At 42.3% G+C, this 11,259-nt stretch overlaps 1 protein-coding gene across 1 annotated transcript; it reads left to right on the plus strand.

Annotated features, from left to right (window-relative positions):
* Nucleotides 1-397: 397 nt before the first annotated feature.
* On the plus strand, nucleotides 398-9,159 carry dcp1a (decapping mRNA 1A). Its single transcript, XM_070968879.1, has 9 exons — nucleotides 398-549; nucleotides 916-956; nucleotides 1,659-1,786; nucleotides 3,910-3,976; nucleotides 4,079-4,217; nucleotides 4,672-4,767; nucleotides 5,244-5,855; nucleotides 6,007-6,222; nucleotides 6,665-9,159. The coding sequence occupies exons 1-9, from the start codon at nucleotides 418-420 to the stop codon at nucleotides 6,743-6,745; spliced, it is 1,512 nt and encodes a 503-aa protein (XP_070824980.1). The 5' UTR covers nucleotides 398-417; the 3' UTR covers nucleotides 6,746-9,159.
* The last annotated feature ends 2,100 nt before the right edge of the window (nucleotides 9,160-11,259 follow it).

The raw sequence follows: 11,259 nt of genomic DNA on the forward strand, positions 1-11,259 counted from the left end.
TTTCTCTTCTGTGTTAAAAGATATTTTATCAGAGTACACAAGTTGCCAATTATTTTTGCCAAATTATTGTTCATGGTTAGTAGCTTTACACCTTAAAACGAAGGCAGTGTTTGTCATCACATAGAGTTTTTTATCTTTAATTTCATTTATTTGTTTGTTGTTTATTTGTCTATTTGAAATATGAGCAGTTTGAATTTTAAAAGCACACTGGTTAGGGCTAAGCTCATAAGGTTGTTCATAATTTCCTACAAACATTTCGTTTTTAAGCGGCACTCTAACAAATTGTGAGCGCTTCAAACTAATCTCTGCGGAATACATCAATCTGTCGGAAACTTTTTGAGGGCAGCGGTTTTCGGGGACAGCGGAAGTAAGTGTCTGCAGAAATCCGTCCGTGCGGGAGCAACAATCACATCCAAGATGGCGACCGTAAATGCTGGACATATGATGAGCTTAGCAGCTCTTCAAAGACAAGACCCGTACATAAATAAACTGCTCGATGTTACCGGCCAGGTGGCTCTTTACAACTTCAACTCCAAAGCGAATGAATGGGTAAGTTTGTCAAAACACCGGAAATAGTTTCGTACCTAGCTATCAAAAGTATGCTAAGTATTCCCTTAGCATGCTAATGCTAACTCTTCGATAAAAACATTTAAAAAAGAAATATGTCAGCATTTCTCAAACCAACTTATCCAGATATTTTCATAGACGTACCACTTTGATACCAGTGTCATTCTGTTTATGTTTTTAGCACTTTTTCCCATAATAAGTTAGCGTTATCTTACCTGAGCTACACAACGTTAAGTTGTGTAGTGATGCTAATCAGCGTCCATATTTTTGACCAGGTAAAAAAAAAAAATCACAATGTTTTAGACTCTGTAGCTGTTTTTTGACACACAGCGTCACTTGTCATTTCAGGAGAAGACCGAAATCGAGGGCACCTTGTTTGTTTACGCGAGGTAAGCACATGAACTGTTTGATTAAACCCGACGACCGTGAAGGTTGTTTACTTGGGTCGTTTGTTTGCGCAGCCATTTGACGTATTCTGCGCACATGTGTAGGCCGCAGTCTTTGTAAACAAACATGAACTGCGGCTTGTTTAAAGACGTGTCTTATTTCTTTTTTTTTTTTCTTTTTTATTACGGCCTTGTGCACGTAGTGGTGCTTTATTAGACTTCGTGAGATTATATGTGTCCACAGCTTACACACTGAAAGAAAACCATAGACTGATTTGGAGAAAAAGTAATTAAAATTTTAATGATTCATCAGTCGTTTAAGCTGCTTATTACCCAGGCATGACATTGTTACATGTCATTGTTTGTGTAAAATGTAAATAACACATCAGTTAATTATAGAACAAATTAACCTGTTAAACAATTATGGAAAATGTCTCCATCATCACTGTATGTCACAGAGTTCAAAAGGCATCTTCCACAAAAAATTTATATATATTAATTGAATTTATTGAATTTATTAGTTAATTTAGCTCACAGTAATGCAAGTTAAAAACATTTCCTAGTGTTTGGTCAGGAAAGAAGTGAAATCAGTCATGTAAGGTTTTAAAGTTTTGACTCAGCATAGTGTCATCAGGCTGGTGATGGTTAAGTTTTGCTCTGTCAGAGTATTATTTTGCAGCCTTTGTAATCTTTGTTCACCATAAGGTCCGCCTCGCCTCACCATGGCTTCACCATCATGAACCGACTGAGCACAGAGAACCTGGTGGAGCCGATCAACAAAGACCTGGAGTTTCAGCTGCAGGATCCCTTCCTGCTCTACAGGAACGGCAACTGTGAGTATTTTGTAGAATAGAAGCTTTAAAACAGTAGATATCACACACAATACAGACATGTTGCTGTGTCAGTGTGGACTGAAATTATAAGTAATTAGAGATTGTTAATCATTGTTCAGGATCAAGTATTTTGAGTGCTCCACCATTTCTTGAGAAGTTAAATGCAGCAAACCATCGTCTAATATACGAGGGGACTCGACTATCATGAAACACTGCTGTATCACAGAAGATTATGTCAAATAAATGCATGTAATGTGCATACATAGCAAGTCAACAGCTGGCAGATTGAGTTGGCATTCACTAATGCGCACGCGCACACACACACACACACACACACACACACACACACACACACACACACACACACGTTAAATGGAACAGAACATAATGGTACCTCTGAAAATGCCGAACAAACACCTCCCCAGCGTTCTCTGGAACATCTCTTTACCCTTTTGCTTGAAGTCATTTTGGCATCTTGGAATCTCCTTTAGCAAGAAAACTTCTGAGGAACTTTCGCCACTCATGGCCTTGCAGATGGCAGCAGATTCAGCTCGGTTTGGCCACAGCTGATATCACTCCACATTGGGAAAATGGCCCAAAAGTCCAACGTGTTTGATTAAGAATGTGACTACTTCTTCATATATATTTTGTTACACTAGTCGTGCCTTTGCTGATTGCTTCAGTGTTGCAGTCACACTCCTGTAGCCATATGAAAAGAGTTCAGCATGAAGTAAAGAGAAAAGAAAGGAGGGTTGAAAGTCCTCAGATCTTCAGAAAGTAACTGACAGCGCTGCCACCGAGGTAATCTATTAGTAGTCTGAACAGGAGTTTCATCAAGGCAATGAACAAGGAATTTGACTGTTTTCCCATTTGTTTGCTTATGAGAAAAAATAACATGGCCAGGGTCAACGTCAAAGTAGACTGCTCCCCTTTTGGGCTTGGTTTTCCCATCAGCCTGGCTGGTATGGAAGACATGGTGTAATTTCTTTTTAGTTTTAGGCCAGAGCAGCTTTTCCGGAGGCTTCACACAAGTCCAAATGCTGCTTTTAGCATTTTAATTCCTCAGCGAGGGTTGAGTTGCCGATAGATAAAACTGAGTACAGTTGTAAAACACAGGTTGGCAGTATTCCTCAGGTTTTGTTGGAGACTCTCGGGCTGCTGATGGTTCCCTCTGGAGGACTGGTTGGAGTAAATTTTCTCTGAAGGTGTCCTCTCCTGCTTTTTATTGCAGCGATTTGACTGCCTGAGGACCCTTTGGTAGAGCTCAGATCTGTAGTCTCTGTGTTTATTTGTGATTGAGCCCCCGTGAAGGTGTGGTCATCGTGGTATAAATTCCAGGTTTCTGATCTCGAGAGAGAGAGAAAAGTATCTTCAAGGTGGTTCTCAGATTTCACCGCCCGCTGTCAACAAAGAAGGAACGATAAAGGCTGAGCGCGAGAAAAACAGAAGTTTGATTTTAAGAGCCAAAGTCCAGCACAGGCAGGATGGATTCTTCAGAGAGATCCTGATAATTTCTGGTTATTTGCGTCTTAGTCCAAGCCTGTTTGAGAACTGTGAACTCACTGCCTGAGGCTGATGAGTGTCCTCCACCTTACAGTTTAGAGAGACCAGTGTACTCAGATAAACACACACACCTGTTTACACTTATGCATATTCCCCTTGGTAGCAGGAGATGCTGCAGGGAGGCAAACACTCAGGTTGCTAGGTTACCTCAGCCTCCCGAGGAATCTTGAATACACCCATTTTTCATCACACCCAAGCAATGTTACACTTACTCGCTACTGTTTCAGCAAAAACTGCTGACCTTGTTTTTATTTTACATTTTGCTGTGCAACAAGTGTTCAGTTTCCTTTGAGTGATGGTGAAAGTTGTGTTAGTCATGTGTTAGTGAGCCCATTAACCTGTTCTTCCAAGCAAAAAAACATCTCATACTTAAACATAGGGAATGACGTTTCACCATTATCTGTTAAACAGCCACCTGATTAGTGAGAAAGATTGAAAACGTAAATTGATGATTCCAAACAAATTGTAAATGTTCCGATTAGTTATTTTGTGTTGTTTATCTAATGTAATGCTGCCTCTGCTACTCAGTGAAATATACAATGTTTGTCTTCTTCTTGCAGTGGGTATCTACAGTATTTGGTTTTATGACAAGAAGGACTGTCAACGCATCGCTCAGCTGATGGTCAAGTAAATACACACACGTGTCCATCATCACCATCACAAGGAGTATCCCAATTGAAATAAGACTTTGGTATGTAGACTCTATGTCATGTTTTGAATCTCTCCCAGGATTGTGAAACAAGAAGCAGACCATGCCCAAAGAGAGTCACCAGAGAGGGCAGAGCCACGGAGGACCAACGGTGTCGCAGAACCACGGCCCATCGACATCCTAGAGCTCCTCAGCAAAGCCAAGGAGGAATACCAAAGAGTGAGGGGGCAGATGAAAACATAACATTTAGGCTCTTAAATAAGCAAATATGTTTTGCTAGTTCAGTATTTGTAGCGTTGCTGGATCACAGACTGTACGTGGCCTGAGTGAAAATGGAGCATTTGTGGCTTCAGCACACTCAAAACACTGTCAGAGGAATATATTCTGGATTTGTTCCATCATACCTCAAAAACACAGACTGAAACACTTTCATAGGTCTGATTCAGCAGGTCCACACTCATGAGTCACACGCATGCATATTTGAGATTACAGTGGTACTAAATCCGGGATTATTTTTTTAAGTGTGGGGGCGTCTGTTGGAGCATGTAGAGGTGAAGTCTGAATTTATGCCCACTCCGGCTCTTTAAGCTCTGCTTTTAGTCTATATATCTGTCCTCTTTTTGAAAAATTGAAAATAGCATTTCATTTCTGTGTGTTTGTGTGTGCGATGCAGGCTCAGACAGGTGAAGCAGATGTGTGTACGGAGCTTAATATGAAAGCAGCGATCAACGCCACAGAGCAGGCGCACGGCACACAGCAGCCTGAAAAGGTACATATTGTACATTATACAGCCATGCTTGCAGCAAACAGTCCTTTATGGTCAGATTATTTAATCATTTATCTGTATCATTACATTTTGAGAGTTCTGTCATCTTGTTAACTCCTACGTATCGACACTGTGGAGGAGGACAAAGCGAAGGTGCATGTTTTCCTCTCAGCTGTCACTGTCACCCCATGAATGGTTGAGCATTTGGCAGCAGGAAGCTGCTGATAATGTTGGTCATGCTGCAAACAGACCGCGAGAGACACTCATCCAAACCAAGTCACTGCCACTAGTGTGTGTTATTTTTCCTCCAGGGTTAACATGAGGCGAGTGGCTGGCTTATACAGACTTAGTGGTTCTATATTATTTGTCATGTAAAGAGAGAAAACCTGTAAATTCTCACATTTAAGAAGTGTTTCAGCGCTCCTTTGTGTGAGCCTGAGTTCCACCCCGCTCACAGATTTCTTCTTTTTACCCACCAGAGCTCTCATACAATGGTGAAGCAGATCACAGTTGAGGAACTCTTTGGCTCGTCGCTCCCTAAGGACCCTTCCCTACCCACCATGCCCACACAGAACAACACCACTGTTTCCACTGACCCCTCCACTGCGTTCCTTCAGTCTTTTCCTGCACCAGCCCACCAAAACCCACTCCTCCCTCCCCATCTTGCAGCCCAAGACCCTGTGTCAAACCAGCGGCACCAAGCTCCCGGCCTGGTCCCAGCTCCGTACACGCTGCACCCCAGCCCTGTTTTCCAGTCAGTGGCCCCAAGGTCAGACCCCCAACCTCTGTGCTCGGTCTCCCCTCTCATGATGCCTCCAGCTGCCTCAGAGCCTCGTGCTGCTCCCCCCGGTCCTGCAGCACCGTCAGCAGCCCCTACAGCCTATTTAGGACAGGACATACTCAGCACGCTCAAACCGGCTGTGCCACCTGTGAGCTCAGACATCCACAAACCCATCCTTGCTCCCAACTTCCTGCCAAGCACGCTGTTCCCACCCCACAGCTTCCAAGACCCCATGGGGAAACCCCTTCTCCAGCATGGCAAGGAGATGGATGTTTTCTCTCAGCCACCAAACCTGATCAAACCAGCGTCTGTGAGTTCAGTGGTTTTCTTTGCAGCTGTTTTTGATGGTCTTTTTGCACCCTCATCAGTCTCTCGTCTCTCATGCATACTTTTATACCACAGCGGATTCGATTCTAACCAGCGTGTTGTTTGTTCTTGTCCTCTCTCTTTTTCTATTCCAGGCTGTCCCCATGAGTCCAGGTCTTGCTGTTCCAGGGCCAGAGATTTCTGTGCTTCTCTCCCCCAGCGCCTTCCAGCAGTCAATCAATAAGACAGCAGCATCGGTGGTCCCTCCTGGCCCCTCCGAGCCCTCCTCCGCCCCTGCAGGAGCTGTAGAGCCTGCACAAGCCCCCTGCAGCAAAACACAGCTGCAGGAGATTCTGATACACCTCATTAAGGTACCGCAAGGGTGTGAAATACATAAATATAGCAGTGCTGTTGACAATGCAAGTATTCTCTCCCTTTATGTAATATCCCATAATCACATATAATAAGGATTTGGCCCAACACAAAATATATCAGTACAAGGTTAGTTTCTGATTGACACAGTGTTGTGTGAATGATCCTGAGGAATAGACCCTGATTCTGAAAAGAGACGCTGCTGTTGAATTGTGAGTGTTCACTGTGAATTTTCATTTAAAGTTTAAGTGCCACCTTCAAGGTAATTTAGGCATATTAACGCTTTTATGTTTTTGTTTCCAGTGAAAAGGTTGAATTCCTGTCCTCTTATACTCTGTATGCGCACACACACACACACACACACACACACACACTCTCACACTCTCTCACTCTCTCTAGCGTAGCTTGCTCACTCCTCTCGTGTTCTTCCTCCCCGTCCAGAACGACCCGGACTTCCTTGGTGCCATTCATGATGCTTACCTGCAGAGTCTGTCCAAGGACTTCAGCAACATGAAGCTATAGTTCAACCACCACCGCTGACACTTTCAGTGCTGCGACTCCTTCGTGTCTGTGAAGAATCCAGAAGTTAATGGGAAATTAAAAGGAGTGCAGACAGCAGGTTTTTGACACACTGTACACCACAGCGCTTCAGAACTCGTCTGTGTTCTGAAGGTATTGTCAGCATGCATCGCACCATTTAACCATTTGGCCTGAACACTGATGCTGTCCCGGCTACTTGTGTTTATCTGGGATCGACTTTTTGTCCTCTTCAATCAAACAGAACTGCTGTGGGAGCGCTGGATGAGATAAAGCTTCTCAGTGTGGCCTTGAGTTGTCATTTACTTTATAAACATTATAAAGCTGTCGGCCACATACCTGTAAAGTTTAGCTGTTGCTGATTTCATCCACTCGAGGACGTGACCACAGGTTGGAGTTTCTGTGACCTCACATCGCTTCACTTTTGACCTTGGAACGGATGATTTTTCAGCTTGAACATTACGGGAATCACAGTCGCTGCTCCTCTTCCTCATCTCACGTCTTTGGGAACCGAGATGACACACTCCATTTGCTTATTGACAAGAAGGGACTGGGACCCCAGAACTGTTTTGCAGACAAACTGTCCCTTTGTGTGTCATTAAAAATGACTGCTCCTGCGTTCGCCTATCCACTCATGAGGCCTGTTTTGGTGACACCACAGAGACACAAAGCAGCTGTTACATTTTTTGTGGTATTTTGTGTTTGTCAGCGTCTCTTTAATAAGAAGATTGTCGAGGAATTTTTTCACCCCTTGGCTAAGAAAGATAAAGAACTTCCTTCATTGTTTGGAGAAGCACTTGCAGCTCAGAGCTCAAACTAAGCATCAGCTCCTCTCGGCTGCTGTTTTAATGTTTTGTTAGACTGTGACACGTTCATGAAGACGCGGATGAACACACAACCAGCTTCTTTGCTGCCTTGCCTTTCTCCACATTTCTCCGTATCCTTGCTCGCTCTGTCTGCGTCGTTCAAGTCTCCTCCACCAGCTGAGCTCACAGTACTTGATGTTCTTGGAGGGGAGTGTGCAGTAGACGACAGTGGCAATGCCTTTAGGGAAACCAGCATTTTGGGATATTTCGGATGGTACACAGGCTACGATTCTGTTAGCCTCTGGGTTCTGCTTGCTATGATTTAAATTACACAAGAAAATGCTGTTCATTTTGGATTATTGCTTACATTCAATCCTCTAATATTAAATTGCTTAGAAAATAGGGGGAACTAATGATTGATATGCTTTTTATAGCTTCGGTATGTTTCAAACCATCAAGTTTTTGCCAGTAATCCAAACTAAACTACCTCCATTCTTGTCTTTATTTTTCCAGATCACTGTTGAGTCTTCAGTCACAAAGACTTGAAGGCAAAACAAATTGTGGTAATTTGGCTTTTTGCAGTAAAAGGCTACTGCAGCACAGAACCATAAGCCCTGCAAAGATGTTTCAAAAGGGTTTAGTTTGTGTTTTTTCTGAGCAAGCACAACAGATTACTAATACGTTTCATTTAGCCTGTTGTCACAAACTCTTCAGCATATACAAGACCGTCAGAGGAGCCTAAAAATAATGTAAAAGCATGAAAATGTAAGTTGTGAGGTTTTCTGTCATATGGTGCAGTCACTTCATTACCGTTCAGATGTCTGCACCACCAGTTAACTTAGCCGGTCATTCCAGGTGAAAAATAGATGTTAGAAGAAGACCTGTATCTTTAAGTTTTGAAAACGACATGCAGAGATTTCCGTGTCACTTTTGGAACGTGCAGAAAATCAAAAATTGGAAGTGAGTGAAGAAGCGATATGAATTTCTGCATGAATATCTGTCTCGATCGTGAACTTTGCATTCAGCTCTGCTCTTTGAATGTATTTCATGTTTACTCACAGTTTGTGCCAGTCCTGTTTTCCTCTGTGTCCTACATATTTAAGTTGAACTCAGATCCACATGCTTTCGGTACTAGCTGTGTTTTTCATTCCCTTTTTATATTGCCTAAATTTAAAATCATAATGGAAAAGGACACGTCTGCAGCCCTCTTTAAATTTTTCATTTCAGAGGTCGTCCTGCCAACACTTCTGGCATGTGTTGGTTAAATAAATGCACATAGGAGGAGGAATAACTGAAATGTAGACTTTTTTAATCCCTGTCACATATTTAAGATTTTAAGGTTTTTTTATGCTTTGGAATAATTTATCTTGTTGGCCAGAGATATGATTTTGGGAAAGTCGTCGCAAATTACATTAATTTTCTAAGATTGTTGTCGCTGTGCATAATTTGGTTTATTATGGATATTTTGTGATATTAAAGAGTTGAAAATAGGGTTGTCTGTTTTTGTTTGCTGCTTTGTTTGTGTCAGATGTGAAAATTAGCTTTAAAGATTAAACAGGAATGTGATTTCTAGTTGTCTGTGTTTTAAACCAGACAATTTTGTGACTCAACATCAAAATTTTTTTAGACAAGTTCGTAATTTTCTCCTTTTTTGACAGTTAGTAAGAGTCTATAACAATATACGATATGGTTTTACAATGCAGTTTCACCGTTTGGCCACCAGGTGACACTATGTTCTCACTGAATCTGTTGTGCTCGACAGTCTACAGTTGTAACGGTGTCAACATTAAATTGTAATCAGTTGGTTTCGGGCCCATGTAAGGATTTATTTCCTCAGATAACGTGATCTGGGCGTCTTTCTGGGTTTAAATGTCTGGGCAGGGAGATCTTGATTAACTAGATTGGCCAAGATGGTGTTTTTATCTCCCCTTTGAATCACCCTCCCCAGTCCTCAGTTCCCCTGCTGGCCAAATGTGGAAGTTAGTCTCAGCCAGTGGCAAAGGAGTCTCCTAAAATCAACCTTCATCACTGCATCAGGCCCAAAAGGCAAAATAACACTACTGTACTTGGAGAGTAAAAAAAATCCATCTACCATGCACATGAATGTCAGTGACATCCACCACAGGTTTAGCTGGTTTGTAATGCAGGTAATCAGGTCAGCCTCAGTGGGAAATGTCATTAAGGTAAGATTACTGTCATTTGTGATCCTTCCTTTTGCACGTCACCCTTCCTTCCTCTCTGGAAGTTGTAGCTGTTTAGAGAGAGAGCTGTTAATGTTATGCTCCACTCTATCCTGATGTGTCCATCTGTTCTTAGCTTTTCAAACATTTTCATATCAGTTGACCAGAACACGTTCATTAGGCCAAATCTGGCCCGCGACAGGGTGCTGGGTGGCCCACCAACCACTTTCAGATTCACAGTGAAAATAAGCTGATTCACACTGGCTCTGTTTTTTTAATACCAATTAGTCAGGGCTGTAGAGAGGAACGTGCTAGCTTTGTATGATGTGATATATTAAGCTGGTAGTAACCGAGAGAAAGATGAGCTTTGTGTGATGTCCTTTCAGGCTGTGCAAAGTGCAGCAGGATCAGATGTTGAGCTATGCAGGGGAAGTCCTGCAGAAATGAGGAAAATACTGGTCCCATAAGTGTGTGTTTCACTCTAAAAGACTAAATATGCTCTTCCTTCTGTCCCTGATAGGAGCGTTTTACGGCTCATGTTTATGAATTATTCCAACAACATTTGTATAAAAGAGGTTCCTGCTAGATTTAATTTCTAAGCTCTCTCAAATATAACCAAAACATTTACAACTAAAATGCAGTAAAATATCAGATTTATCTGTCATATAGGCCTAATGTCAAAACTTGTCCCAATAAAGAAAGGTGACTTATGGGTCAATTAATGTTTATTCATTTCGTCTCGTCTATTTTTGCTTATTAACTGACCCCTGGCCCCCAGGCAAAGCAAGTGAGTATCCCTGCTGTAGACCCTCCTGTGGTCCGTGTTGTCCTGAAGACGCCTGTGTAACATCCATGATCCACTTTAAAGACCTGCACTTCTGTAATGTTCAGGCCAAGCAAACTTCTGCATTTCACTCTCTCTTCACTGTGTCTTTACTCCCATGGTGCTCACCACAAAAGCCTAATTTCAAAGGCTTATCTTTGTATAGATGTCATTTAGTTCAGAGGCTACGTGCATTAGATGTGGAGGAGGTTTGTCTGTCATTCTGGTGCAGATATATTACAGCTTTCAGCCTCACTGCCATGCTGTCACATGGTGCCACGACAAGGAAAGTCCATCTGGAGGAGGTGAAAGCCTATTTGTGTTTTAGGTGCAGTATATACTGCAGTATGCAGTGTGGTGATGCAAGTAGACGACATTTAGAATATTAACCTCTCTGTTGTAATGTTTTACATCTCTTGCTGTTTAGAATGAATTCATCTTGAAATGGTCACCACGTTGTACATATTTGTTTATTTTACTGGAAGCTTCCCAGTTTATCACCCCTAAATTTCAGTTTGACTTAAGTTTCCTCAAAAAAAAAAATGTCAAATGTCCAAAAAATTGTCATTAGAGAGAATATGCAGCTATTGAGATTGAACTTGTGCGGCCTTGACTCGTGTGCCTGACTGTGTGTGTGTGTGAGAGAGAGAGAGAGAAAGGGGGAGAGCGCGTGCACCTGCGCGTGCCAGT

Source organism: Chaetodon trifascialis, chromosome 8, assembly GCF_039877785.1.
Source record: "Chaetodon trifascialis isolate fChaTrf1 chromosome 8, fChaTrf1.hap1, whole genome shotgun sequence".
In the NCBI taxonomy this organism is placed as follows: domain Eukaryota; kingdom Metazoa; phylum Chordata; class Actinopteri; order Chaetodontiformes; family Chaetodontidae; genus Chaetodon; species Chaetodon trifascialis.

Coding starts and splice junctions, on each gene's coding strand:
- dcp1a (XM_070968879.1), top strand. CDS start 418: ATGGCGACCGTAAATGCTGGACATATGATGAGCTTAGCAGCTCTTCAA. Junction 550..915: donor ACTCCAAAGCGAATGAATGG/GTAAGTTTGTCA, acceptor TTGTCATTTCAG/GAGAAGACCGAAATCGAGGG. Junction 1,787..3,909: donor GCTCTACAGGAACGGCAACT/GTGAGTATTTTG, acceptor TTCTTCTTGCAG/TGGGTATCTACAGTATTTGG.